This window comes from Athene cunicularia (assembly GCF_003259725.1).
Source record: "Athene cunicularia isolate RWA chromosome 10 unlocalized genomic scaffold, athCun1 chr10_part1, whole genome shotgun sequence".
NCBI lineage: Eukaryota > Metazoa > Chordata > Aves > Strigiformes > Strigidae > Athene > Athene cunicularia.
The window spans coordinates 10,300,119-10,326,569 of NW_020799112.1; the positions used below are offsets into that span (position 1 = coordinate 10,300,119).

Below are 26,451 nucleotides of genomic sequence, written 5' to 3' on the forward strand. Positions count from 1 at the left end.
ACGCACTCCTATTTAAACACTGGTTTTACTTCTCTCCAAAATGACCTACTTGAAAGACCTTTTGCAAGCAGAAACGTATCCAAAGGTAGGATCAACTGTAAGTGCCTGCCAGCCTTTCACAATACCTGACCATCAGCCTCTTTGTTTCTCTGGTCTTGTAAGTTTAGCAGTTCTCTTAGAGGTCAAATCCTGATCAACTCCTTTCTCCCTGGTTGGACTGTCTCAGTCATAAGAGATCTGTTTGCAATCAAACGAACCTCCACAGCTTACCTTCCAAAGATACTGTCCAAAAGGAAGAGGAGTACCGAGGGTTAGGTGTAGTGCTGGAAGCTTCTTTGATACTTAACAGCCAGATGGGAGATGCTGTTGCAGAGAGAGGCAGATGAAAATGATCCCATTTTCACGATGCCTCTGCTGGCAGAGTTCTAATACAAGAGAGGGTCAGGTGTGAAGGACATATTACTGGAGGAATAGCCAATCCAGTTTAATACCTGCAGTCCCTAAGAAGATTAAATAGCATTGTATAGATTTGGGTCTATCTCTGAAGCCAATATCTTTCTCCGCTACTCCAGGTTATTCTCAGTATGAGGACAGGTGATTATCTCCATTGCAAACTACCAGATGAAAGCACCAACTGTGAGACATGTATCGTTCTCACAGCAGCTATAGAAGAGAGCAGCGGGGGTAAATCACACCGCTCCTCTGCATGGGGCAGTGGTCACTTAAACAAGGCAACTTGCATGTAGCTTCATTTTGAGGCATCTTGTACAGCTGACAGGCCCAGAGAAGCAGCTCTGCTGGCCTCTGCCATGAGTCTACTTTGTGATGCCAGAGGGAGGATTGAAACTCATTGTCTCCTGGAAAAATCCCTCAGCTCCCACACCATGACCACCAAGGCAGAGGGACGCTGCAGGGCCCCGTGCACAGGCATCCCTCCTCGGCAGAGCAATCCCAGGATGGTGTTTCAGTAACTCTTCTGTGCCGAGCGGCACTGACGTGGTGCAACTCCACAAAGGAAGGAGTAACATTTCTGGCCAAAGATTTAATGGTCATAAAAATCCAATCAACAGATTTCTCACGGGGAAATCAGAAAATTATTATCTGATAATTTTAAAGCAAACGGTTGTCTGGATGGACAGTTTGGCAACAGAGTTTATTGAATCCCCCACCCTTACGGCCACCTTCACAGAAGAGGGAGAAGAGGCCCCTTACCCACTCGGGGTGCTTATGCAGAAACGCTTCTCTAGGCGTAGCAGTCCTTTCTTATCGTGGCAGCACATTTCCACAATACTCGCATCTACCTCCACCGCTTTCCCTAACGCATGCAGCAGTACAGACTCCTGCTTTCACCGATGAAAGGACCGGTTTTCTCTCTGCCCGCCGCGGGGAGGCGGAGGGCTGTGGGGAGCGGCCCCTTCCCGCCTCGGCCGCGGCGTTCCGGGGGGACGGTTTCTGCGACGGACCCATGGCGGCACGGCGGGCCGGGGGTGAGCGCCACCATTTCCCTTCCCCCTCTCACCCCCCGAGACGCCCCGAGCTGTCCCGGGGGAGGGCTCCGGGGAGAGGCCCCGCCGAGGGGAAGGCTCGGGAGGGAGGGCTGGCTCCCTGCCGGGGGTCCCGGGCCTCCCCGCGGCCCTCGGAGTGCCGCTGCTGCTCCCTGTCCCCCATCGAGGCTCAGCCCTGGCCGCACCCGCCGTTTCCAGGCCTTTACAGCCGGCTGGACATGCTGCGTGTGGGTCGGGAACAGACCTGTTGACTCTGTGCTAAATCCCGCGTTTGGGGGGGCAAAAGGGTAATTGTCGCTTCCCGCACTGCGCAGGGGGTCAGAGGACCAGATGAAATCACTCCAAAACTGCAGCTACAGTAATCGTGTGCCATTTTCTTCCTCCTCATGCAGGGGATCACTGTTCTCCGCGGCGGTAGCAGGCAGGAGCAGCTCATCATGCCAACGGTGGTGGTGATGGACGTGTCGCTCTCCATGACACGGCCAGTGTCGGTGGAAGGCTCCGAGGAGTACCAGCGGAAACACCTGGCAGTCCACGGCCTGACTATGCTGTTTGAACACATGGCGACCAACTACAAGCTGGAGTTCACAGCCTTGGTGGTGTTTTCATCACTCTGGGAGTTGATGGTGCCCTTTACGAGAGATTACAACACGCTTCAGGTAAGGTGCATGAAGGAGCTTACAAAAGCAGTAAGCTGCCAACATTAAGAGAAATCCAAACCCCCACGCATGTTTCCAAATCATGTTGAAATTGTATGATTTCTTGTCATTCTGTCACAATGTCTTGAATTGTGTGTTTTATTTTTGTATTGGGTTTGCGTGGCAAGGTTTTGGTAGCAGGGGGGCTGCTGGAGTGGCTTATGTGAGAAGCTGCTAGAGGCTTCCCCCATGTCTGATGGAATCAAAGGCAACTGGCTCTGAGACAGACCTGCTGCTGGCCAAGGCTGAGCCCATCAGTGGTGGTGGTAGCACCTCTGTGATAAAGCATTTAACATGGGGGGGCGGGGGGACGGACTTAGGAGGACAATTGTAGCCAGAAAGAGGAGTGACAATATGTGAAACACCCAGGTCAGTGAAGGAGGGGGAGGAGTTGCTCCAGGGGCTGGAGCAGATTCCCCTGCAGCCCGTGGGGCAGCCCATGGTGAGGCAGCTGTGCCCTGCACCCATGGAGGCCCACAGGGGAGCAGATACCCACCTGCAGCCTGTGGGGGACCCCACACTAGAGCAGGTGGGTGCCTGAAGGAGGCTGTGACCCCATGGGAAGCCCGTGCTGGAGCAGGCTCCTGGCAGCACCTGTGGCTCTGTGGAGTGAGGAGCCCATGCTGGAGCAGGTTTGCTGGTAGGAGTTGTGACCCCATGAGGGACCCACACTGGATCAGCCTGTTCCTGAGGGGCTGCACCCCGTGGGAGGGACCCACGCGGAGCAGTTTGTGAAGAGCTCCAGCCTGTGGGAAAGACTCATGTTGGAGATGTTCATGGAGGGCTGTCTCCCATGGGAGGGACCCATGCTGGGGCAGGAGAAGAGTGTGAGGAGTCCTCCCCCTGAGGAGGAAGGAGCAGCAGAAGCAATAGGTGATGAACTGAACACAACCCCTGTTCCTCATCCCTTTGCTCAGCAGGAGATAATCAGGAGTAAAGTTGATCCCAGGAAGAAGGGAGGGGCAGGGTGAAGGTGTCATTTAAGATGTGGTTTTATTTCGCATTAAACTGATTTCTCCACGTTGTGTCTGTTTTGTACATGATGGTAATGCGTAAATGATCTCTCCTTGTCCTTATCTTGACCCAGGAGCCTTTCATTATATTTTCTCTCCCCTGCCTGGCTGAGGAGGGGAGCGTAGAGCAGACTGGGGGGCACCTGGCCTCCAGCCTTGGTCAATTGAGCAAGTCATTTTTAAGGCAGCACACTTGAATTCACTGTTTGCCAAGCTACCTTTGTAGTGTGGTTTCCAGAATGATTGGTGATTTCAGGATGTTGTTTTCAAAAGAAATTTGAAACACTTGGAAATTAACTCCTAAAATGCTACCAGGAACATTTTTAACCCTTTTGAAAAGTGTTTAGAAATACCAGCTGTTTGAGGAGGTGAACCCAACCAAGATCAACCCACCACAATCCTTATTTTAAGGATAGGTGAAATCAGTACATTTGGAACACTTTGCTACCTTGCACATTGTGCCTTAGCAGGTAACCACTGGAGTGTGACTAATTAAGTTACAAGTGGGGCTGGAGGCAAGGGCTGCCTGATGAAGCTCTTAAAGTGGTTCTGTGATGTTCATGTTTTTGTCTGTAGTTGTTGATTTGCTCTTGATAAATGATGCAGCAGAAAGGACCATTTAGAAAGGTTTTGAGTTGTTTGGTAGAGAGAAGATGCTTTTAAGAGTGTAGCGGTTGAAGCAGGTTTAGAATAAGTGATTTGAGGCCTCACAGATGTGATGGGAAGTTGGAAGAAAATGGAAAGGATAAAGTCCAAGAAGGAAATTTCATGTGAATGCAGTAAGTTGCTGAAAGTCTCTGAATCCAGTAAAAATTGTAGTATGTATCTGGTTATCATATATAATCTTAGGTCAAAATGACATGTCACTTTCACAGGGCACCATGGTTTAGGTTTGTCTGTGGTGGGACATAGAGATTTTAAATTATATTCTGGTATGTTTGCAGTTTAGCAGATGAATGCCAGCGCATTCTCTTTGATTTATTTTCTCCTCCCTAGGAGTTCATTTGAGGAATTTCTGAAAGCTAAGAATCCAGCCAAGCTCCTCTAGCATGTTTTACAGCTACACCCTTCTTATAATGCTGTGTTAAGTGTGAAGTTTTCACTTTAAGGAGAAAAGCTGGTTTATGGTTATGGAAACAGGATGCGGATGTGAGTTTTGGATTCTGTTACGCTCTCTGCCAAAGAGTTTTTCTGAGACAAGCTCCTTGCAGTCTACTTTCTGAATTCCTAAGAAGTTAAAGTTGCTCTGATGCCTGGGAGGATTTTCTAAGCTAAATGTTTCATGTTAGATGTTGCTTCAGATTTTGACTTTACTGTTTCTTTGAGACATGCAAAGGATTTTTTTTCTCTTAAAGAGCTGTGTTTGTAATATTACAGTTCCTTCAAAGTCAGCTGTCATTGTTGTCTCATGATATCATTCATTACTTCTTCGATATTTCTTTTAACTTTTTTTTTTTTTTAACTTTGCAGGTCATATATAACAACATAGCACTTTGCATTGTGCGACAGTACAGCTGTGTTACAATGCAAAGCAAACATACTGACCACAGGACTGTGAATAACTTTTCAGTGTTTTCAGTGTTTCCTGGTAGTGATACTTCACCCACTAATGACAGTGGTGTTTGTCTTTACAGGAAGCCCTAAGTAACATGGATGATTATGACAAAACCTGTTTAGAGTCAGCACTGCTGGGGGTTTGCAATATTGTCCAGCAGGAATGGGGTGCAGCGATTCCTTGCCAGGTACGACTGATTTCACTGTTCTTAGGATCTAGCATATACTTAGTACTCCCTATAAGTTGCTGATGGAAATGGAAATGTAATTTGAATACTCTCAGGCATGCTGGTGCTACAGGAAGAAAAAGAATTAGTATTTTGGATATATCTGGAATATGAGCAGAAGGTGGTCTTTATTAAAAAATATTCAGCAGCAAAAAACTAGACTGCTTCCTGTCCAGTGTGTCTTTGTAGTGGAGCAGATTACAAGATCTGGCCCAAGAGTACTGTTTTGCAGGCTTGGCATTTGATCTGCCTGCAATCTGCTGTCCCCGGAGCCTCGGTCAGTTTGGAAACTGTGTAGTCACACATACAGTAACCTTTCTCCTCCAGTACCTGATGGTTTCCAGGGCTTGTAACAGTTCCAGGTGTCAAGCAACAGCATGGGACTACTGCTGAGTGTGTTTGATCTGCTTTCTTTCCCTAACGAGTCATTTGGCAGGCATCTGATCACATGCTCCATTCAGCCCTTGCAGCTCTGAGCCTTACGAATTTGCTGCCTCTTATAGCAAAGTCTGCTTTTAGCCCCTGGTTTTCTGAGGCACTTAAGACCCTGTTGGTCTTTGGGTTAGGATTTAAGTTCAGTAATTTTGCAGCTCAGTGAACTAGGAAGATGTTTCAAGTAATACCTTAAGGAGGAAAAGGATAGATGTTTATTGGTTAGGCAATGCTTCATAATCTAACAAGGATGAGATGTAAAAACCAAGCATAATGCAGACCTCAACAATTTGGTCTCTTGTTTGCTCATTTTACTGGACCTTCAGGTGATGACATGATGAAAGGCAGTCGTGAGTGTACTGTGCAGAATCTTGTAGTGAAAAACATTACTGGTGAGTACAGATGGTAATTGAAGAGACTGTAAAAGAGAGTTTGAAGGTGAGGAGAGAATACAAATCTGATGTAGCATTGGGTTTCAATTGGATTTGATTTTCCTTACCTCTCAGCCAAAAATAATGCCTGCTGTTGTTGTGCAGTGTGAAAAGAACAGCTATTTTATTACTCTGGATATGACTGGGTCTCAGCTGAGTGTAGTTACATTATTCAACATAACCTATTAGTGCAGTTTCCACAAGGAGTGATTTTGGACATGCAACTGAATGGAAAAATGCATATTTTTGCTTTAATAGTTCTGCTGGAAAATGTGAACATACTGCAGCTGTATTTGTTTGCAAAGAGTTAGGGTAGTTAATACTACCTACTGTATGGCTTCTGTGGCTTGTAGTGGAAGTTGGGTTGCCCTCTAGATTCTGCAGAAGAAATGAGCTTTATCTTCCATCTGAAAATAAACCTAAAGTTCTTGAGTCCATCAGCAGCAGGCTGCTTTTTGGGCTGTATACTCACTGTGCTTCTAGTACACACTTAAAATGGTCATGTTTATGCACACCATGGTGTGTTGGTGAAATTTAAATTTCAGTGCAATTGCCTAATTACAATGACGTGTATATTTACCATGCACATACGTTTCATCACAGTGGTTAAATCTGCAGTTTCTCATTTATGTAACTGTTTCTGGAAATTTTACTTGCAATTCCTTCTACAGCTCAGGAAAGGAAATTCCCAGGTGAACAGGCATTTTTAGTATGGAAGTGCATGCTGCTAGCAAGACTACTGAAATGTTGGCATATAGATGCCCTCTGCAGATAGAAATGTGTCTTGTCTTGAAAATGCTGATTTATCCTCTTCCATTCAAGGTTGTTCTTGTCACTGATGGCTGCTTGGGGATCGGCAGAGGCTCCCTACGGCACTCTCTAGCTACTCACAACCAGCGAAGTGAAAGCAACCGCTTTCCACTGCCTTTCCCATTCCCATCCAAGTTGTATGTCATGTGCATGGCAAATCTCGAAGAGGTGATGTCTTTAACACGTACCTTCTTTGTTGCATTGGATAATTATTGGTCTTCTCTGAACTAATGATCAGGTCAGCACAAAACATACTTTGATGTTCTTGTGCTTAGTTTTAAAGTTGAATTGACGTTCCAGTGCTTAGTGTTAGTTCTTTGGTGAAATGTAACCATAGTATCTTTTTAAAAGTTTATTATTGCACTATTATTATCTATTGCATTATTATCAGAATCTTTATAAATCATATTAGTTTCTCCCCGAGGAATATTATGCAATCTTTATTTCCCTGTTTATGTTATTACTTTTACTGCATTAATTACATTGAATGTCTTTGGGGGGTTTTCTTAATCTACAGTTAAATTCTTGAATAAATTACTTCTATTGCAAAGATACTCAACACTTAAAACGACAATAGCTGTATGTAGGAAGGTGCATGAGCAAAATTTTGAAGTCTCCAAGCCAGTGTTCAAACCAGTTTCCCCTATTTTTGAAGGAAGAGTGACTTTTCTTTCTCTTCAGGTACCTTTGAAAAATCTCAATACCAGCTTTAACAATCTTCACAGTAGTTAGAATTTTGTTGAATAAAAAATGTTTAAAAAGAAGTTTATATAGACTAAAGTTCCTTTTATTGATAGCATTGCTTTTGACTTGACACCTGTGTTCTTCTGTCCATCACAGAAGGATTTTCTACTTAGGCATGCAATAGATATTTCAGCTTCAAGGTCTCTATCAAAGATGATCCTCTTGATTAAGCTGATGGATTGAAGCATTGTTTACACTTCAGAATAACTGGGAAAATGTTTAAAATAAATCCTCTATAACTGACAAGCATTCTCTAAGAACTTCTCAGAAATAATTATATCTGCCTTCCCTCCTAAAAATTATGTTATTCTGAAGGGTCTGGAAACTGAACATTGCCAACAAAATGTTATACTAGTTAAGGCATTCCTGTGCTCTTGAAGACTAAGAGCTTCTGGGATTTCTGTTTGCCTGAACCTGCTTTCGAAGCAGAAGCTAGCATGATAAAGCAATGTCTTGGGAGTTGGACTTGATGGTCCTTATGGGTCCCTTCCAACTCAAGATACTCTGTGATTATTTGTTACCGGGCCAAATGCTGCATCTGGTCTAATATAAATGCAACATAAGGAGTACATTTCCTGGGAGACCAGGAATGTTGGTTTATTCAGAAAGGAGTGAGATCACAAAAAATCATGTTAGCATCCAGTTGGATGCTTTTGTTGTGTGTATTTTCTGAAAACATACCGGTTAATAAAAAGAGAGCAAAAAGAAAATCAAAACATTTTACTTTATTTTTTTACAGCTTCAAAGCACAGATTCCTTAGACTGCCTGGAACGGCTCATAGATTTAAACAATGGGGAAGGGCAGATTTTCACCATTGATGGACCCCTTTGCCTGAAGAATGTCCAGTCAATGTTTGGGTTAGTAGATAATATGCCTTTGTGAAAGTTTCCAGTTAGTATCCATAAAGGAAAAGAAGTATAATAAGAAATCTGATGATATGACGTGTTCTAATTCTCATTTAGTTTATGATCTTGTTAACTGTATTTTCATCTTGACCTTCACTGGTTAAGGTCGATATTTATTTTAATTATTATGTAACCAAATCATAGTATCTGTTTATGATGGACAGATAGAAGATACTAATTTCCACAATTACTGTTAGTTTGCCATCAGTGTGATAATATGCTGCTTTGTTTCATAATTGAGCAATGCTAGAAATATTGAATTAACTGTAGTTAAAAAAAAAAAGGTTTGGAAGCTAAGTAGTGTTCTTCAGACAAACTATTTTCATGTGATATGTATTATGTTTTTCTTAATAACTGATCATGTTCTAGAAAGCTAATAGACCTGGCTTATACACCATTCCATGCTGTTCTCAAGTGCGGCCACTTAACATCTGATGTGCAAGTATTTCCCAGACCAGAACCTTTCATTATAGATGAGGAAATAGACCCCATCCCTAAAGCAATTAATACAGGTAACTCTCATATCTTTGACTGCTTTTTTACTTAAATCCATTTGATTTCTACCTTTTCACTACCACCTCTTATCCTGTATGTTTCACCCACTTTCTCTCTGCAAGGATCAATCACTCACTCTGTAATTTTTTTGGTATATGTGGCACCAGAGGACAAGAACATCATCCTGTTTCAGCCATGTGCACCTGTTAATAGGGTTGGAGTAGGGAAGAGGGACTTTCAAAGCTCAGGGTGACAATTTCTATGTGTTAAGACTGTGGAAGACAGCCACAGGCTGCTTTCCATGAATACCCTCATAAGCTTCATGGAGAGTGAGAGAGTTGTGTTTGAGAAGGGGCTGCATTTTGTGTTAGAGTTGCCTTTACCAGAAGAGCTCTGTATTATCAGGTGAGACAAACTAGCATCTTTCTGGAAGCTTCTTCAAGAAATCCACTAGGAGTAGAGTCGAGAAGAATTAGTGAGGCAGCAGAAGTAAAGGTTGAAATTTATGAAATCCCTGACTTTATACTTTGTCTGTCATTCTGGCACTTCTTACCAATAGTAAGTTATTTTTTAAAACAACTGTGCAAAGAAAACCTTTCTCAGCCCTCCCATTAGTGGACACCACACAGCAGGTAGGCTGTAGAGAGCCCATGCCTGTGTCTTGTGAATGGCTAGGTACACTTCCTGGAGAGAATACACTGAAGTTCACTGCTTTGCTTTAAGAATTAAGTTTGAACTGTAGCATCAAAATTGCTCTCAGCTCCTCAGTAGTGCACTCAGCCACTTGAAACACATCTTTTTTGTGAGCTTCTAGATCTACTGGCAATTTAATTTCCTGAATCTGTCCTGTAGACTTCTTTTTTATTCTCTATTCATCAGAATATGCACAGCTTGCATGTGAATAAGGACACAATAGTGGTAAAATTTTCCAAGGAAGTGAACTGCAATCCATAAATTACTGCCACCAAGATTGCCTTGATTTGTTTGGGGTTTTTTAAATCTGCAAGATATAAAACATTTCTCACTTGGGGTGTGATTGCTTCTTATTTAGCTGCATACTGTTTAAATAGGAATGAGTGCATCTGTACCAAAATAGCAAAAGCAAAGAAAAAGAGCATGCAGTGTCTCTTGATGAGGGAGGCTTTATGTTGCATTTGGTCTTAGAGTTCCTTCTGTCGTTCCAAAGATGGGAATTTAGCATCAAGGAAATTTTGTTCTGTATGCATTAAAATGCAGCATCTGGTGTGCTCAGCCCCTGAATTCCTCCATGGCTTTAATCAAGTGTTTGTTGTTCAGCTATGAGAAAAATCAGTAAAATTGCCTTTGGGCCACGTCCTTTGCTTGGGCTGTCAAGGAGAAGACTGTGCTCCCCAGTTCTGGCTGCCGTGCATGTTGAAAACACGTTGAATTTCTAATTGTGCCATACACATACAGACGTTTGTCCACAGCTAAAACACATCAACATGTGTCAGCATGGAGCACACGTGTCACCACGCTTCATGTAGAGAAGAGTTTGCAAAGCAGGTACTCCCTACATCCCTGCCAGGGTGGAGCTGGTCAAAGACTAATCCTAAACCACAAACCAAAACCTTCACATGGCTGAGAGACACGAACCTGAACAGTATTTCTTGCAGCCAAGAAGTGAGGAGGAAATCAGACAAGGCTGAGCATGAAGCACATGGCTGCCTCAGTCTTTTACCAGCAAATACCCACAACTCTGTATGAGATGGAGCTGCATTTAAACTTCCAGTGGGCGTGTAAAACTCAAGAGCCACAACTCAGTCTCCTCAGTCCTGAGAACATGCCCCACTGGGGCTAACCCTGCTAGAGTTGATGGAAATCCCTGCAGGTTCTGTGATGCCAGTGTGAAGCGAGTAGATGTGGTTTAGTCCTTTGTTTTCTTTCCTTTTGAATTTATAAGATGGCAATGGATTGTGTAGAGTGCAAAAAACAACATGCACAGTTTTGTATTCGTCTAGCAGCAGAGTTCATGGACAGCAGTATGTGTGTGATGAAAGTTATGTTTTCATCTTAGACTGTCGTGATACTATGTAGGAGTGTTTGTATCTTAACACCTAGACACCCCAGTCAGGGTTGGGGCTGTGTTGTGCTACTTGTGGTCACTGCTTCAGAAAACTTAATGGTGCAAGAAATGGTAATGTTAAATTGACTCTGAATACATTTCAGCTGTTTCCAAATCTGACTTAATCCTGTTGTCTCCCCACAGATTTAGAAATTGTTGGCTTTGTAGATATAGCTGACATTTCTAGCCCTCCTGTCTTGTCCAGACACTTGGTGCTGCCAATTGCACTTAACAGAGGTGAGCAAGTTTTGTGTCTTTTAGCAAAAACTGCTTTAAGCTTCCCTTGTAACGTCTGTGGTGTTTTAGACTAGAAGCACAGGTTTTATGCTTTATTAAAATGCCAGATGTCTCTAAAGACATGTTTGTGTGGTTACATTAAAATTAAAACATTGAACACAAGCTCCTTCTTTTTTTGAATACTGTGTTCTTTAGAAAGTTAATAGAGGGAACAGTGTCCCTATAGCATCATTATTAATAAAACATGCTAAACTTAAAGCTAAAAATAGTTACGAGGCATGAAATATGTGATGCAAGATTAATAGTTAATGCCTGAATCTAATTGGTTCTTGGATTGATTTGTTGTTGTGAAAAATCTGATCTTAATCACAACTAGATTGCTCAGTTGTACTTGAGCATTAATTGCTGCTCATTGGGGCTGAGTATACATGTATCTATACAAATGACTGGTGTAGGCTTCAAGGATGGTTAAGCATATCACTGACTTGCAGCTACCTGAGTGCTTGTGATAAGGACTTCCCTTTTTCTTTTATCATGGCCTTGGAGTGGAGCAAAAAGAAAGTGAGATTTCTTTTGGTAAAGAAGAATGAAAGTTCTAGATATGCTTTCATCTCTGTCTTAACACTCTTATCCTGCTAGGCCTTTCACCTTAGAAGATACTAACAGTTAAGTCACAGCTGTATTCCAGCTGCTAAAACATAGTGAGTTTCTCATAATGACCACAAATTGCATAGGAGAGGAGGACTTGAAATTCAGCATGCTTTTGGTTCAGAAGCAGACATGTATTTGTTGACAGACTCTTGCTGCCATTTCGTTACACTTCTAGTTTCTTCGAAGCTGAGGTTTTATTTGCAGTTTTTTGGTAACTCTGTTTTGTGAGTAGGATGCAGTGGAATATTTATATGGCATTATAGTGCCACTTTGCCCAAACAGTTCATTTAGCAGCTGTTCATTCTATAAAAGTATTAATTAACTCTTCCATGTCAGAAAAACACAGGAAGGTGTCATGGAAATTAAACTAGTGTGATTGAATTTATTCTTACGTTGTCTCTTGGTTTGCTTTTATTCTTCCTCAGAAGGTGATGAGGTGGGACCTGGGATCACAGATGACACTGAAGATGAGAATTCAGCTAATCAGATTGCCGGGAAAATCCCCAACTTCTGTGTTTTATTACATGGCAGCCTGAAAGTGGAAGGCATGGTGGCTGTCGTCCAGTTGGGGTATGGAGCTGGATGTCTGCCTGAAAAATCTCTTTGCTCATTTTATGCTTTATTTATAAATTATGCTTATTTATATCTGTATTCTGTAGAGAACTCTGCACTGCTAGACAAAGCTGTGGATTTTTAGCTGTGAATATGTTTCTGCCAGTATAAATAGCAAATAGTGGGCCTCTACACAGTGGGAGGGAGGCAAATTCTAGGCAAAGAGGGGTGGAAGATTTTCAGCCTTTGGAATATGCTCTTTTTGATAGGCCAGAGTGGTATGGCATGCTCTATTCACAAGCTGATAGCAAGAAGAAGTCAAACCTTATGATGTCGCTCTTTGAACCTGGTCCTGAGCCCCTTCCATGGCTCGGGAAGATGGCACAGCTTGGACCCATTTCAGGTACTGCTCACACTGATCTGAATAACTCTTACATATTCAGTGTTGCGTGAATGACCTTGCCAAGTCTTGGTTGTTAAGTCTGTTTATTGTTTTTTTTCTTCCAGATGCGAAAGAAAATCCTTACGGAGAGGACGACAATAAGAGCCCTTTCCCCTTGCAACCCAAGAACAAGCGCAGTTATGCACAGAATGTCACTGTATGGATTAAACCAAGTGGCCTCCAGGTAATGACACAGGTTTTAGACTTGATGCTTTGGTTTGATCAGAAGTAGCCATCTTGCCAGCAAAGAGGAGTCTGTGTGTGTCTTGTTCGTTTAATGTAATTGCTTTATTGCTTTTCTTTCATTTTTATAAATGCTGCCTCTTTAAAATGTCGTGATTAAAATGCAGTCAGAAAGCGTAGCTTGTTAATGAAAGCTGTGTCTCCAGCGTAGCATCTGGCATAGTTTATTGGATTTAGTATAATTACCGTTTATGTTTCAGCCTTTGTGAGCTGCAGTATCATCAATGGTCAGCATAATTTATCAATAAATAGTTGAGGATTTTTTTCTGCAACTTCCCCGGCAGTTGCTAAGATTTTATTTTTTTTTTAATTTTCTTTTCTGCAGACAGATGTACAGAAGATCTTGAGAAATGCAAGGAAACTCCCTGAAAAAACTCAAACCTTCTACAAAGTAAGTAGCATTTCAGGCTAGCTCAGGTTTGATCCATAGTGATAGTGGTGCATTTGACAGAGAGGCACATACTGACACAGACATGTCTGTGTCTGGTATGTTCTGTGCAGGCTTGTAGGGCTCTGCAAAAACACACGTAGTGCTGCCTCTATTTTACAGACAAGTTAAGGTGGGACGGGGGGGTCTGGTTTCCCTGCCACCACGTTCTCTGTCAGGGTGGCATAGACATGTCATATTTACAGGTGCCCCTCTTGATCCCTGCTACTTCCACGGTGAACTTCTTTGCAGATTTTATGCAATTGTCCAGGCAGAAATAAACTGGAGAGGAATAGGAACACAGATGTCATTCTGAATCTGAAAATGTCTCCTACACTTTTAATACAACTGAAGCAGAGAAATACAAAATTCCAGACACATTTGGCCACGTCATAATAATCCATAATCTAGACTGTAGCTGGAGGTAATTGTTCCTCCTGTAAGCTTAGTGCTGAAGCAGTTTGTTATTGTAGCCCCAGAGACTTCAAGAATGAATACCCTGCCTAAATGCACATAAGCACTTGTCAGTGTATAGTGAAGAGAAATCATTATATATACATTTTGCTGGACACTGTAGTTAAAGGCAGCAGTCTGTGAAGCCTCAGTTGGAGGCCACCCCCAGCTGGGACACGGACAAAACAGGCAGGTACGATAGCTGAATGTACAAAAGGAAAAAGGGAGAAGTGGAGGTTTATAGGAAGTGATCAAGGGAAAACCAACTGTTTGGTTGTGCCACTATCATCTTCAGCCCTGAAGCATTTTCTATCTCCTGAGCAGCTGGGGAGTTTCCAGCAGCGGTACTGATCACTCAGGTTATTTTCCTCTAAGTGAATAAGCCTGCCTTTAGAAAACCGTATGTAAAGGCTTACAGTGCCTTTAATAAGGGTTTTCCTTCTTTGCAGGAACTTAATCGTTTGCGAAAGGCAGCTCTGGCCTTTGGCTTTTTGGACCTCTTGAAAGGCGTGGCAGACATGCTGGAGCGGGAGTGCACTCTGCTTCCTGACACGGCTCATCCCGATGCAGCGTTTCAGCTCACACATGCTGCTCAGCAGCTTAAAGTGGCAAGTACTGGAGCATCGGAATATGCTGCCTATGATCATAACATTGCTCCACTGCAGACAGACTTTTCCAGTAGCACCACTGAAAGAATGTGAAGTCTCAATTTTGGGAACTTCTGTAGATTGACTCAAGTGGTTCAGATTTTCTTTTCCTGTTTACTTTCTAGGACCCATTTTAATTACTGTTTGGAGAGCTTCCTATCAAAATGGGGTCCCTTACCTGCATCAGTGCTCTCTAAATAAATGTAGATAGTTTGTGGTGGCTTTAGTCAGACCTGGAAACTGTGGAAAGTGTCCCAAAGTCAACTACTCTGTTGGATGAAGGGTGGGAGTTAGTGTGAGGAGAGAGAAAATGCCATCATAGGCAGAAGACTGCTCATGGCTTTTGGCCTCCCCAAATGCAGTTTCTACATAGCTGAACTTACTGGTAAAGGTATCCTAAAAGGCAGCTACTATACTTTTTACACCAACTTGATTAGTCCAAAGAAAATGTGTGAAAATCACTGTGCCAGATCAGATACACAGCTAATTTCAGGGTGTTGTCACTAATTTTATGCCCGACTTGAAAACCAGTCTGTACTGCCATGAGTTATCACTTGCATTGCAGTGCTTATGCTTGTAAGAGTAACTTAATCTTGTGAGACAAGTTTTTTATTTGTGTAATATTAATAAAGAGTAATTCTTCATGAAATTTTAAATTGGATCTGTTCCATTTACATAGTAACTAGTCTGTGCGGCCTAAAACATTGACCTGGCCAAGGCTCGGCTCCCAGCTGTTTATCACAGGAGTTAAATAATAAATTATACAACTTCTGACATTCAGGGAAAGAACAAACAACTGAACTAAAGCAAAATTTGGTTGTAAATCTTTATTAATATAAACATATTCTTTCTGAAGGACTAAAATTCAGTAGTGTAAGATCCATGACAGCTTGCACTAGGTACCACAGTTTCACCGAGAAATACAATGTATGAATACATACGGATTTCAAAACAGAAGTTTAAATGCCCAGTGGAGAAATTAAAGTATGAAAGTGATCCTTGCTGTTCCATTACTCAGCTAATTCAATCCTTTGACATACTTCAAACATAGATACAGTATGGGCTAAGTGAAATATTAAGTGTGTAAGTAACTCTCCTTGAGTGAAGCTGCACTCTCCTCTGAGGGGGAGTCTCAAGTATCCCTAAAGAAAAGTTGTATTAGGCCTCTTGGTGAGAGAATACAATTTGTGAAATGCAGTGTGTTTCTTTGTTAAAATCTCGTATTTCCTCTTCTTTAGTGTAACAATCACTGGGTCTATATCACAAGCAGTAAGCTGTTATCTTTAATATAGAAAATAATTTTCTGGAGGGTTCATATTGTTTTACAGTAGAAAAAGATGATAATAACAACATGGCACTAAGCTGATCTCCACTTCAGTGCCAGTGCTGGATTGCTGGCATTGCTTTGCATTGCCCTGGGGGCGGTGGCAGTTGTGAAGCAACCTGTTTGTAATCACAATATGGTTTAGAGCAAACTTTTTGTACATTTTCCATACTGGATTAAGGAGGCCAGAGGGATCTGGAATTAACTACAGGAGGCTAGGTGTGAAGAAGGCTGCATTGAATTTAAGCCAACTGAAGCAAAGGTTTCCAGGTGAGAGAGTAGATGACCTAGAACGTGGGGAGGAGCTTCTCTTTTTCTGTTGTTGCTGCTGTTTAAAGCAAGCGCAGAGGAAAGGGTCCCTTCAGACCTTGTGTGGGATCTCCCTTACTGAGATACATGCTATCAAAATAATACACCGTTTATTTGATTTACTACTCCATCCCACCAGAGGCCAGCCAACAAAGCATATACACCAAATTCTCAGCTGCACCCCTAAGTTTAAGTAGAAAAGCAATCTTTACGGCCTTTCTGAAGGCTCTAAATACAGGAGCTACAGCTCTGCCAGGAATGATCAGAGGAGCCCCAGTCTCCCATGACAGTTTCACATTTTTGCTTTGCATGGGTGGGATGGAGTTCTGCTGGGGTTTATTCACAGGCTAGGAGAAAGCTGGTACCTCTGTTTCCTTGTTCTGTTCTGTTTCAGTGCTTGCATTACCGATCAGGAAAGTGTTTCTGACTGTGTCACAGAGTGGCAGCTTTTTTTCCCTAATGACTGGATAAGGATGTATTGCTAATTCTAAGATCCACATAGCGCTCCTATTCTGTTAAGGCTAAACAGACTGAAGTTGGTAGCATTTAAGTCAACTCTAGCAACTTCCAGTTTGAATTCTGCAGCACCAGTATGCTGCAGAAGAGAAGGGGTATGTGCTGAGCAAGTTGACCCTAACCGTTAAACACCCAACCACTGTTCAGTGGTCTCAGACTGCACCCTAGGAACAGCACAGGCCAGCTAATAATATATCCCCACATCAGAAGCCCTATCTGCATCCAATATTGAAAGAGCAAATATACAATTAAAAGATAAACACTATTTCTATTTAGTGCTGCTCCACTGTTTATAAGCATATTATATGCAGATAATAGGATTTCTTTCTAACATGGTAGTTGACAGGATACACATTTAAATGTTAGTTCAGTGGTAAATGCCATGCATACATGATAGAAAGGGAACAAAATACAGGATATGGGAAAGTTACCTGAATTCACTATGAAATCATGAGATCTAGTGTGATCATTTAATTTTACAAAATTCTTTACATTACAGTGGGTAAAACCGTAAGAATTAGAGGCTTATCTTGTCATTGAGATAAGTTAGATAAGAAAGCATTGCAGTCCTCCTTTACTTCATCTTTCTCTTCTTTGGTCCAAGGTGCTGTTTCCTTTGCTTGTACAGATGACGGAAGTTTACAAATACCCCTGAAAAAGAATGAAATGTTTAGGTAGGACATCACTATGTCTTTTTAGCCCTAGATGGCTGTACCAAATTTAAAAACACAACAACAAACAAACCAACGAAAAGGAAAAGGTGATGGTTTAACAGAGTGTATAGCATTGAAAACTAATGCAAGTTTTTTCTTGCTGTGTGAGGCAGGAGTTGCTGCACAGGCTGTTTGGTACCAGGCTGCTCAGAATGTTGGTTTGTCACTTTTAAAAGGTTGCAACACTGGCTGTGCAGAACCATTTAAGGATGAAACAGGTATTTCAGAGTGAAACTTCACTAAAGGTATTCTTTAAGCAATGTCTGTGAACGGGAGAAATCTAATGAAAGTTCAATTTAAAATTCCAGGTTAGATTCTACAGAGTTGTGGATACCCAGACGTTACTGGCTGTGCATACTATGAAGTTAGCTTATGTTTAAAAATGTAACACCAGAAACCAAATATGTATCAAGCACCATTCTTCTTTAAATATGCTGCTATTTAGAGAGCCTTCTATATTGGTTCCTGGAAAAACATGACTTCATGTTGCATTAGTGATTATAATGCTGTTTAAACATTGCCTTAATTTGAAATTGTGTTCAGATTTCCACTAAATATTGCAAAGCTCAAAAACCATGTAAAAGGTGAAACTAAGTATACCCAGGTTAAATACATGTAAAAATTATTCTTTTAAGATAAGTGATCAGTAGATAATGCTGCTAAGTTGTTACCAAGATCTCCCTCTTGGGGGGGCCAACCAGTGCTGCGTGTAGGTGTGTTCCCCTCCATCACTGACAAAGTTAACATAAACAAGCAACAAGGATAATGCTTAACCTCAAGCAATTTAATTTTATTCAAAAAACATACTTATTCAGAGGAAACTGGCCTTTTTATATCAATAGTGAGAAACATAATTAAGTATCTTACCTAAAAACAAGGCTATAAGGTATATTTGAAGCAAAAATGAAAACTGGATTGTGACGTTCAGTGGATTTGGCAATCCCAGACTAAATTTCCCTGTTTCACTGAAGATTGGAATGGATTGAACGACACAGACAGCTGAAAGCAGAAGGCCACCATCATTATCAAACACAGATAAAATATCTAGTTGCCCAGCCCACACCAACTTTTTCAGGATATTCCCTTCTTATTTGCTAGCTCTGGATTTTAAAGCTGATTTTTTTTAAACATGTGGCATGACAGAAAGTAGCTAGCAGAGGCAGTAGAGCAGGTCAGCTACGCAAGTCTATGAACTTGCCTGGTGAGACACTCTTCTCAGACACAGCTGTAGCCTGCAGGGCCTGTGCCAGCAGTATTTACCATGCAGAAATACCCACGGCAATGCAACAGGCATAGTCTTTCCTGTGCTTGGAGGTGGGCAATGCCCAGGCCTACTCCTGGCTCACAGAAACAGGTTCTGGCAGGTACAATTACAACACATTTCTTACAGCTAGAAGCTAAGTGGGGATAAGCTTCTTAAATAAATAATAAATAATCTAGACACGTTAAGACAGAAGAGTACACCACAAAGCCCCCCACTCTAGAGGGGTACAGCAAGAAGAATAGCTGCCTGCTTCTTCCATAGAGCAATCACTCTCCAAGCAGAAAGGGAGCAGAGTCCTGTCTGTCAAGCGCCATGCCTATCTCAGAACAGGCTATGCTGCTTTCAGAAGAAGAATCAGCCCCTGCCTGTCCTGTGCAGTGATTTACAAGATAACATCAAGATCTGTGAGCTGGTGTGAACCCAGGCTAGGCTGCCCAAGTCGAACCCAGCAGACAAAAGTAAATACTCTGCTTTGGGTCAGCAGAAGGAAGTGAGCGTTACTGTGGGCTGCAGCACACACTTTGTCACTTTGTTTGGGTAACCTTTTGTTGCCTTTACTTTCCTCCCCAGTGCCTAAAAGGAAGACTTCTTTTCACAGCAAATTTTAAAAAAAGATTCAGTAAGAAAGATAAAAATGCTTACATTTAGTTCAGCTCAAAGCAAATGTCCATTTATCTGTTGTTCTATCATTCTTAAGTCCAGCAGCCAAAAAAATTATTTGCCCGGCCTTGAATTCATTATTTATTAAACTGTCTTTTTTGGACATACCTTCTGCCAAGCCTCCTAAGGGATAGAGAGGGATCCAGGTAGTGTATCGGAGCCAGGTTAGTGGTTTCCATTCAATGCCGATGCATGAAAGCATGTAATATGGATACCTAAAGCCAATTCAGTGTGCAAAGAAACAGACACTGTTTAAAATGGCGGCTGCTACTAGAGTTAGTCTTGCATATATATATATATGTTGTATAGTCAACATAATTCCCAAATGACACAAGAATATTCAAAAAATTGTTCCTATGGATCATGATGAATGCACCCTTGTTTGACAGTTTACAGAACTAATGCTATTATTCTGACCATATAGATGAATGTAACTGCCTGGCTTGCCTAATAAACCTTTCAAAATACTTTTTTTGAGAGAAACAGAGCATAGTGTGGCTCACTTAACAAGGGAAATTCAAAGCAACAGAACTCTCCTGGAGAAAAGCAACAGGTTTCCCTAGGTTCAGGGCAGTACTATTTTCAGACTCGCCTTGTCCCAGCTTTTGGCAGATGGAGCCACCTAGGAAGGCTGTGATAGTCCATGTCTAAAGGAGATTTTACCCTCTGGGGCCAATGCACTAGTGCCACTTTTCCGAAAGGTACAAAGATCAAAATCTTCTTTAAAGAGTTATTGGGAACCACCACATTGTTATGTACACAGCTGTAGAAGAAAAATCCCACAAACCTGAACAGCTCAGCAATACTCCAGAAATAAAATACGAAGAACACCACAGGTTTGCTCTGCATTTCCTCTAAGCTTCCGATGACAACAAACAAAATAAAGTTTCTTCCAAATACCTGTTTAAGGAAAAACAAATTAAGGAACAGTCACATGTTACACCAAAAGAAAGAGCAAGTCCTTGCTGCCGAAAACATGCAGGATATCTACTCTTCATGCCTAAAACGCATGCTGAGCACATAACTAACTCAGCAGCTGAGCTGTGACCTGCTGCATATGAGCATGCATTTTGCTCTGTATTTAGGTGCAACCCAAGGGACCTAGTCTTAAATCATCAATCCTCATTTTTATGCATAACCACCACAAGAAGAATAAAAAGGGCACTGGCACCAAATCAAAATCACATACTTTTCATCAGCCACTTCTTGCTTTTGGTGTCCTGAAGTAGCTTACCTAGGTGATGGGCGAAGACAGCCTGCCACAGCTAAGACTGGGAAGCAGAGATTCCTGCCTCTTGCATAACATACCAGTGAGGTTGTACCACTTAGTTTAGGAGAATCTCAATACTTGTGTAAAATAGAGGTTTACTTTAAGCATGGAAGAAGCAAGAAGAATCTTAAAATATTACCTGCACTACAGCAGGTATCAGCGGTGATCTGACTAATCCTATTAGTGAATTCATGATCTCCATTAATGCCAGGGTCTGACAGAAATACATCATGTCAGCAATACTGTGAAATGTATCATAGAAGGAATCTGCAAGACAGGAAACCATTTTAGAGAACAAATGAATTTCCTTGTTCAGGAAGCTGGTGCAGCAGCATAGCTTTTGGTAACAGGATTCCAGTTGTATTTGAAAAAACCATTATGCATAATTATGTAACTTCTTTCTAGGCCTTATCTTGAAGTCACAGCAGTTAGGCCAGAAACACTGCTCAAGTGCTCTTTTCATAAACAGAAGGATCAAGAGCTATTTCAGTAATTACTTTACAAAAAAAAGCAATAGCGCTGTACCTCAGTAGAATGAATTGTTCTTGCTTCAAAAACAAAATATTCTGCCCGGCTCATTTTCAAAAATACTAACATTACAGTGAGTGAGACATTTTGCTCCAACTGACTGCGTTAGAAGTGATCTTGGCAGAATACAAGTATCATTCAATCAGAATATGCAGTTGTGATTTACAAGAGGACAGTGTTTTCCTATCCTTGACACCGTGATGGCTTTTGACAGGCTTTTGTTGTGCGCTTCAGTAATGCGTTTACGGTTTTGTTTCCTAAATAGGTCTTTCTTTAGATTTCACTATTTAGAAAGTACTAAAAACAACACTAAAAAAGCAAACCCAAACCCCCAGTGTAAATAAAATAGTGCTTGTTACTTGCCTTTTCCCAGGATGAACAGTCGTACTGTCATGTTCACAAAAATCCAAGAGAATCCCAAAAACTGTACAAGATTATACATGATTAAGTATCCCTTCTTCAGGTGTTTGAAAGCTAAAAATCAATAATAAACACATCAGGTGAGCAGAGTACAATGGTAACACCTCTGCAAAGAGTACAGCTGCAAATCAGGCTTTCTATGAGAATAAAGCTTACAAGGGAAGCTATTGATTGTGATAAAAGGGTTGCTGCATGCACTGTGGGTTCTGTCTGCTTTTACCATCATCTGCTAGAACTCAATTCTCCCTAGTCAGATTTTTAAAATTCCTTGGAAACTGCAGTCCATTTTTAGTATAAAGTCTGAATGGCTCACGATACAAAGATCCCCTCCAAGATGCACCAAGCCAGTCAAAATCGGTCCGTAAGAGTTGAGGTTTTGCATACAGGAGTGACAGAAGCTTTCTAAACCCCATCTTACACACTAAAAAGGTAAGGTTACTTACGGTCTTTTGGGACTCTGGATTCTATTTTCACTTTGTTAATCTTTTCTTCTTCCTTAGGATGAAGGATAAGGTTTTAAAGACTTTTACTGTAATTAGCAAGTGACTTGTTAACTATACTACTGCAAAGCTAGCGGGTTTAACTCAGCTGAGCAGGCAGCTGCTAGAGGGTTTAAATTTTCACCTGCATAAACCACCACATTCATCATCCAGAAATTATGGTGCAGTAAAAGCCAGAGGGTGTTAACTGGTTATCCTGCCTTCACTATGTATTTCTAGTAATTAGATGCTCTTGACAAAAAAGCCTGCTGTTTTCTGTGTTAATTCTCAGTTATTACTGTTTCTTAGAGCTGTTCCTTAAAACATTTCATGACCCACCAGTGACATGAAGGGAGCTGAGAACATCCAGCCCAGGCTCTCTGCCTGTCCTTCACCATTGCTTTCTGGCTCCTGGCATTGCAGTGGCCCTTTCTCCTCTGCACTAAGCTCAGTGGCTGTGGAGGGGAACAGGGCAGCATTTGTTGTAAAACAGATTTGCAGAAATGTGGTCTGTTCAAGTCTTTTCCAAGACAGCCTTGTGCTTCCCTGCTGCAGAAAGCTGCTTGAGCTTAGCAGATGGTGGGAACATGCCATCAGGGCCAGCCCAGTGGCTCAGGAAAGCCTCAGAAATCCCCGCTTTCCAGAGAAGTAATGTCTGGGACTGGTGTCTCTGGACTCCATATGGCACATCAACATGATCTTCACATGAATTGGGACACAGGGCTGTGGAGGCACAGGGCAGAGGGTGCAGGCCTTTGGCTGCAGACCCTGGCCAGGGCTGAGCTAACTGCTGCTCTTTCAAGCCATAAATGTGCCTGTTTCTGTTTACAATTTGAACGGTTTAACCAATTCTGCGTGGGATCTGCGTGAAACAGCAGTAACAATCAGCATGCCAAACAACTCCAGGTAAATGAAGAACACAAGTTCACGTGCAAGGAAACAGCCACCCTTGCTGTAGAGCTGGCAGCACAAGCCACAGGACTGACCTTCTCCTTCATTTCCATTTCAGCATCTGATTCATCTAACCAGCGGTCGAAGTCAGGAGCTAGGAAGAGCGGGCGCTTCTCTTGCTTGGTGAGTCTCTCCCACCAGTTACTCTCTTTTTTCTGCACAGTGATGTTCAGCTGCCTTTGAGTCACCCTGCATATAGGCTGAGGGCAGGCAAAGGAGCATACATCAGCAAAAGTCCTAAGAAACAAGCTATAAGCCTAAGTTGAGACCCAGGCTCTCACTGTCAAGGAGGCAGAGATGACATGGACTGCTGCCGTACAACCATCCCTCTGCCACCCAAGTCATGGAAGCTAAGGGCAGCCCAGTTGAAGATGGCAACTGTGGTAACTGTAGGACTTGACAAGCAGCTTGAAAGCCTGCCCGTACCGCACAGGAACACTGCATCCCACCACAAAGAGCCAGCAGAGACTCTGGTACCAGCCCTCCTAGGCAGAACCCATGATCCTGGCTTGCATTTAGTACTGTGAGGCACCCACTTCCTCTAGCCAGTGGTAAAAATAACACTGCCATCAGGTCCCTGTCCAAAACAGGGGACTTCTGCTACAGTGAGGAAGAGCTAAAAGCCTTAGGAAACATCTGGAGACAACGGTGAGCTAATGGACCTGGTCATTGCAACCCCATGAGGCCTCTCCACCACAGGCACCCTCTGCATAACGGCAGCCCACAACCCCTCCATCCTTACAGCCCAAAGCACTGTCACCTTGGGGGCTCACCCTTACTGCCACCATCACGACCATGCCAGGGTGCTCTGTGTGCGACTGCCTCTCAAACCAGCCGAAACCAATGCAGAAGAGCCATGAGCTGCATTCTTAACTGAGCACGTCACAGCAGCACTGCTCCGTCACGGCTGCCTGGATGCTAGTAGGACATCTGAAGACTGCAGCTGTAAGTTACAGCTACTCACGCCTGGTTCTTGACTGTCAGAGGCTCCATCTCCCGCCGGTGGCCAACCTGGCACCAGCAAGAGGTACTCATGGTGCACATCAAAGCTAAAGGAGAAATCCCTGGACTGCAACACTTCTTGGTCCAGACCATCTGTGGTTACACACATTTCAGAGTTCAGTCTCCTCCAGAGTGACTCAGAGTGACTAGACTTTTGGAAGGAGGCTGCTCTGCAGAGGCAAGGGCTTGCCTTCCAGGCCTGGCACCCAGCACAGCCCATGTCTGCCAGCACAGAGGACAAGCACGGTTGGTGGTGGGCACCTCTCCCTACACTGTGGACCAGGCAGCTGCTGCTCTACAAGCTGGACGACAAACTGGTGACCAGATCCTGGAACCAAGAGATACTCATTGTCTGCCATGCAATTCCTGCCACACAAGAAACTTGCCTGCTGACAGACCCAAGAAATTCACCCTCTGGCAGTCTCCTCCCTGTGGAAGCAGCAGAGGTGAATGGGGGCTCCCAGTCTGACTGCAGCTATCCCAGCAGGCAATCAGGAATAAGCAGCACAAATCCTGCCCTGGGAGCAGAACCCAGGGTTTTCCTGTGCCTCTAACAGCTTTAAGAGGTAAGACAGACTTTACGGCCACTGGTGAGTAACACAGAGGGGCTGCTCTTCCAGAGGAGCTCTCTCCTATCAGACTACAACAGGAACTAAGAAAAGCTTTTTGCAACAGGAGCCACAACATATCTATACTGGAAACCTAAGAAATCTGTACAAACCAGAAGCTGGAATTCTCATGACGCTTTTGTCGGGCTGCAAAAGAAGCCATGAAACATCACGCTGACATTTTGCAGCACAGTGTCGCCTTGCGCCGCTTTAAATCCTTAAAAAAATTTACAGCTACTGTTTATCAACAGATACATGTAAGGTATCAAGCTGACCCATGCAATGAGGTGATTTGCATTAAGGCAGGATGAGGGCTGAGCATCAGGACAGAAGACTGCCACAGATGGCTTTTGGTTTGTAGCAGTTGCAAAGTCATCAGGAAAATCTAAACAGCATATTATGGACTTTAGATGCAGCCATTTTCCCTTCAAGTTTTAAAAAAATTACTTTTTTTTTTTTTGCAAGAGTTAGAAAAGTAAAAATACCTACTTTAGGCTCAACCGGTTCTAGGAACTCAATCTGAAATTCGTAGATGTTGTCTCCTTTGGCACCATGACCCTGAGCTAAAAGACAAGAGTTAATAGTCAGTGTGAATGTCCTAGCCAGTTTCGCACACCCCACTTGCAAAAGACGATTTATACATAGAACTCTTCAGGGGTTATTTACAGTGCTTCCCCCTGCCTTGCTGGGAAGCAAGAGGAAACCACACAGTAACAGGGAAGAACCCAAACGTTGCTCAGAGGTGCAGCTGCTGGAGTCAGCAGCTAAAGCTGCTGCAACTCTGTACAGGGCTGGAAAAGGGTCCTCGCTCACAGCAAGGCAGCGTGTGAGATTCCCAAAAGGAGGGCTCAAAAGGCTGCTCGTGCCTAACTGGAATCCAACTGAAAATCCCCTTTGGGGAATCCAGGCTCTGCACCAACAAGCAAGTGCCCAGGGAGACCCGTCTCTGGTGGGTCCGCAGGAGTGTGATGTGGGGAGTCTCCTTCCAGCGGCAGGAGGGTGCGTTGGTCTCTCAGATCCTGCATACGCGGGTCTTGTCTCCGGAAGGGCTCCAAAAACCTGCACGCCAAGTTTCATTTCCACCCTTCCACGCCGTAAACTGATCCTGAAGTGAACACGATGTGCGACAACACCCTATCAAATGGCCCTGGCTGTGGCTCACCGGGGAGGCGGCATTTCCTAGACAACGCGTCTTAAAGAAAACCACCAAATAAATGAGAAAACCCAAATAAAACCAGCTACAGCATATCCTGAGCACTACCTGAAGAAGCCAACCAGCATAAGCTCCACGGTGTTGCCAACGTGCAGCTGTCCAGCTGAAACAAAACCATCTTTTAGGAAGAGATCTGCTTTACCTTTCAAATCGAGCGCTAGTTCCCGATGCAGAGGTTTGATAACAGTTGCAAACAAGGTCTTTGTGAAAGGAAAAATTGCCGTGAGTTATCTCGGGGGTTCAATTGAGACAGGGCAGCAGAGAGATATGGAAATGTCACTGATATTTAAATATGGGCAAAGGGTTGGGGTTTTTTATTATTATTATTATTATTATTAGATAAGATACAACCTGCTATCGTTACTAGGGCTGAAATACAAGGGTTTGTAGGTGGGTGCGTGTCATGGCGTACCCAGACATGCCCGGCGCCCAGCACGGAGCTCGGCCGCTTCCACCAAGGGCAGCGACGGGGACCTGGCACCCCGCGGCGGGGGACACCCCGGTCTCGGCCCCTCCCGGCACCCCATGGCTGGGGGACACCCCTGCCTCTCCCGCCAGGCTCAGCGAGCAGCCGCGGCCTTGGAGGAGCCCCCCCGCGAAGGCCGGAGCCCCCACCTTTGAAGTGCAGCACGTTGTCGGTGATG

The 26,451-nt window shown here is 43.2% G+C and overlaps 3 protein-coding genes across 9 annotated transcripts in view; 1 reads left to right on the forward strand and 2 right to left on the reverse strand.

Annotated features, from left to right (window-relative positions):
* SLC24A1 (solute carrier family 24 member 1) overlaps positions 1–445 on the reverse strand; it is an 18,233-nt gene extending 17,788 nt beyond the window's left edge. For 3 of the 4 annotated variants that reach the window (XM_026855600.1, XM_026855597.1, XM_026855598.1), the window contains exon 1: positions 271–443. The gene's annotated coding sequence lies outside the window, so the exon portion shown is untranslated. Of the gene's footprint in view, positions 1–270 lie in introns of all 4 variants that reach the window. The other variant, XM_026855599.1, reaches the window with a different exon arrangement.
* INTS14 (integrator complex subunit 14) overlaps positions 1–15,199 on the forward strand; it is a 20,399-nt gene extending 5,200 nt beyond the window's left edge. For 2 of the 4 annotated variants that reach the window (XM_026855604.1, XM_026855602.1), the window contains exons 3-13: positions 1,898–2,164; positions 4,851–4,958; positions 6,683–6,838; positions 8,154–8,272; positions 8,690–8,832; positions 11,043–11,135; positions 12,212–12,356; positions 12,608–12,741; positions 12,846–12,964; positions 13,349–13,414; positions 14,353–15,192. In XM_026855604.1, coding sequence (XP_026711405.1) covers positions 1,898–2,164; positions 4,851–4,958; positions 6,683–6,838; positions 8,154–8,272; positions 8,690–8,832; positions 11,043–11,135; positions 12,212–12,356; positions 12,608–12,741; positions 12,846–12,964; positions 13,349–13,414; positions 14,353–14,604 — 1,602 coding nt within the window. In that variant the 3' untranslated portion in view covers positions 14,605–15,192. Of the gene's footprint in view, positions 1–1,380; positions 1,488–1,508; positions 1,793–1,897; positions 2,165–4,850; positions 4,959–6,682; positions 6,839–8,153; positions 8,273–8,689; positions 8,833–11,042; positions 11,136–12,211; positions 12,357–12,607; positions 12,742–12,845; positions 12,965–13,348; positions 13,415–14,352 lie in introns of those variants that run through there. The other 2 variants (XM_026855601.1, XM_026855605.1) reach the window with 2 other exon arrangements.
* A 168-nt stretch (positions 15,200–15,367) lies between these two features.
* Positions 15,368–26,028, reverse strand: HACD3 (3-hydroxyacyl-CoA dehydratase 3). Its single transcript, XM_026855606.1, has 10 exons — positions 25,950–26,028; positions 25,084–25,157; positions 23,020–23,184; positions 21,998–22,049; positions 21,498–21,608; positions 20,746–20,873; positions 20,124–20,236; positions 19,445–19,551; positions 18,280–18,411; positions 15,368–17,350 (listed from the first exon to the last, which is right to left on the reverse strand). The coding sequence occupies exons 3-10, from the start codon at positions 23,035–23,037 to the stop codon at positions 17,274–17,276; spliced, it is 738 nt and encodes a 245-aa protein (XP_026711407.1). The 5' UTR covers positions 23,038–23,184; positions 25,084–25,157; positions 25,950–26,028; the 3' UTR covers positions 15,368–17,273.
* Positions 26,029–26,451: the final 423 nt, after the last annotated feature.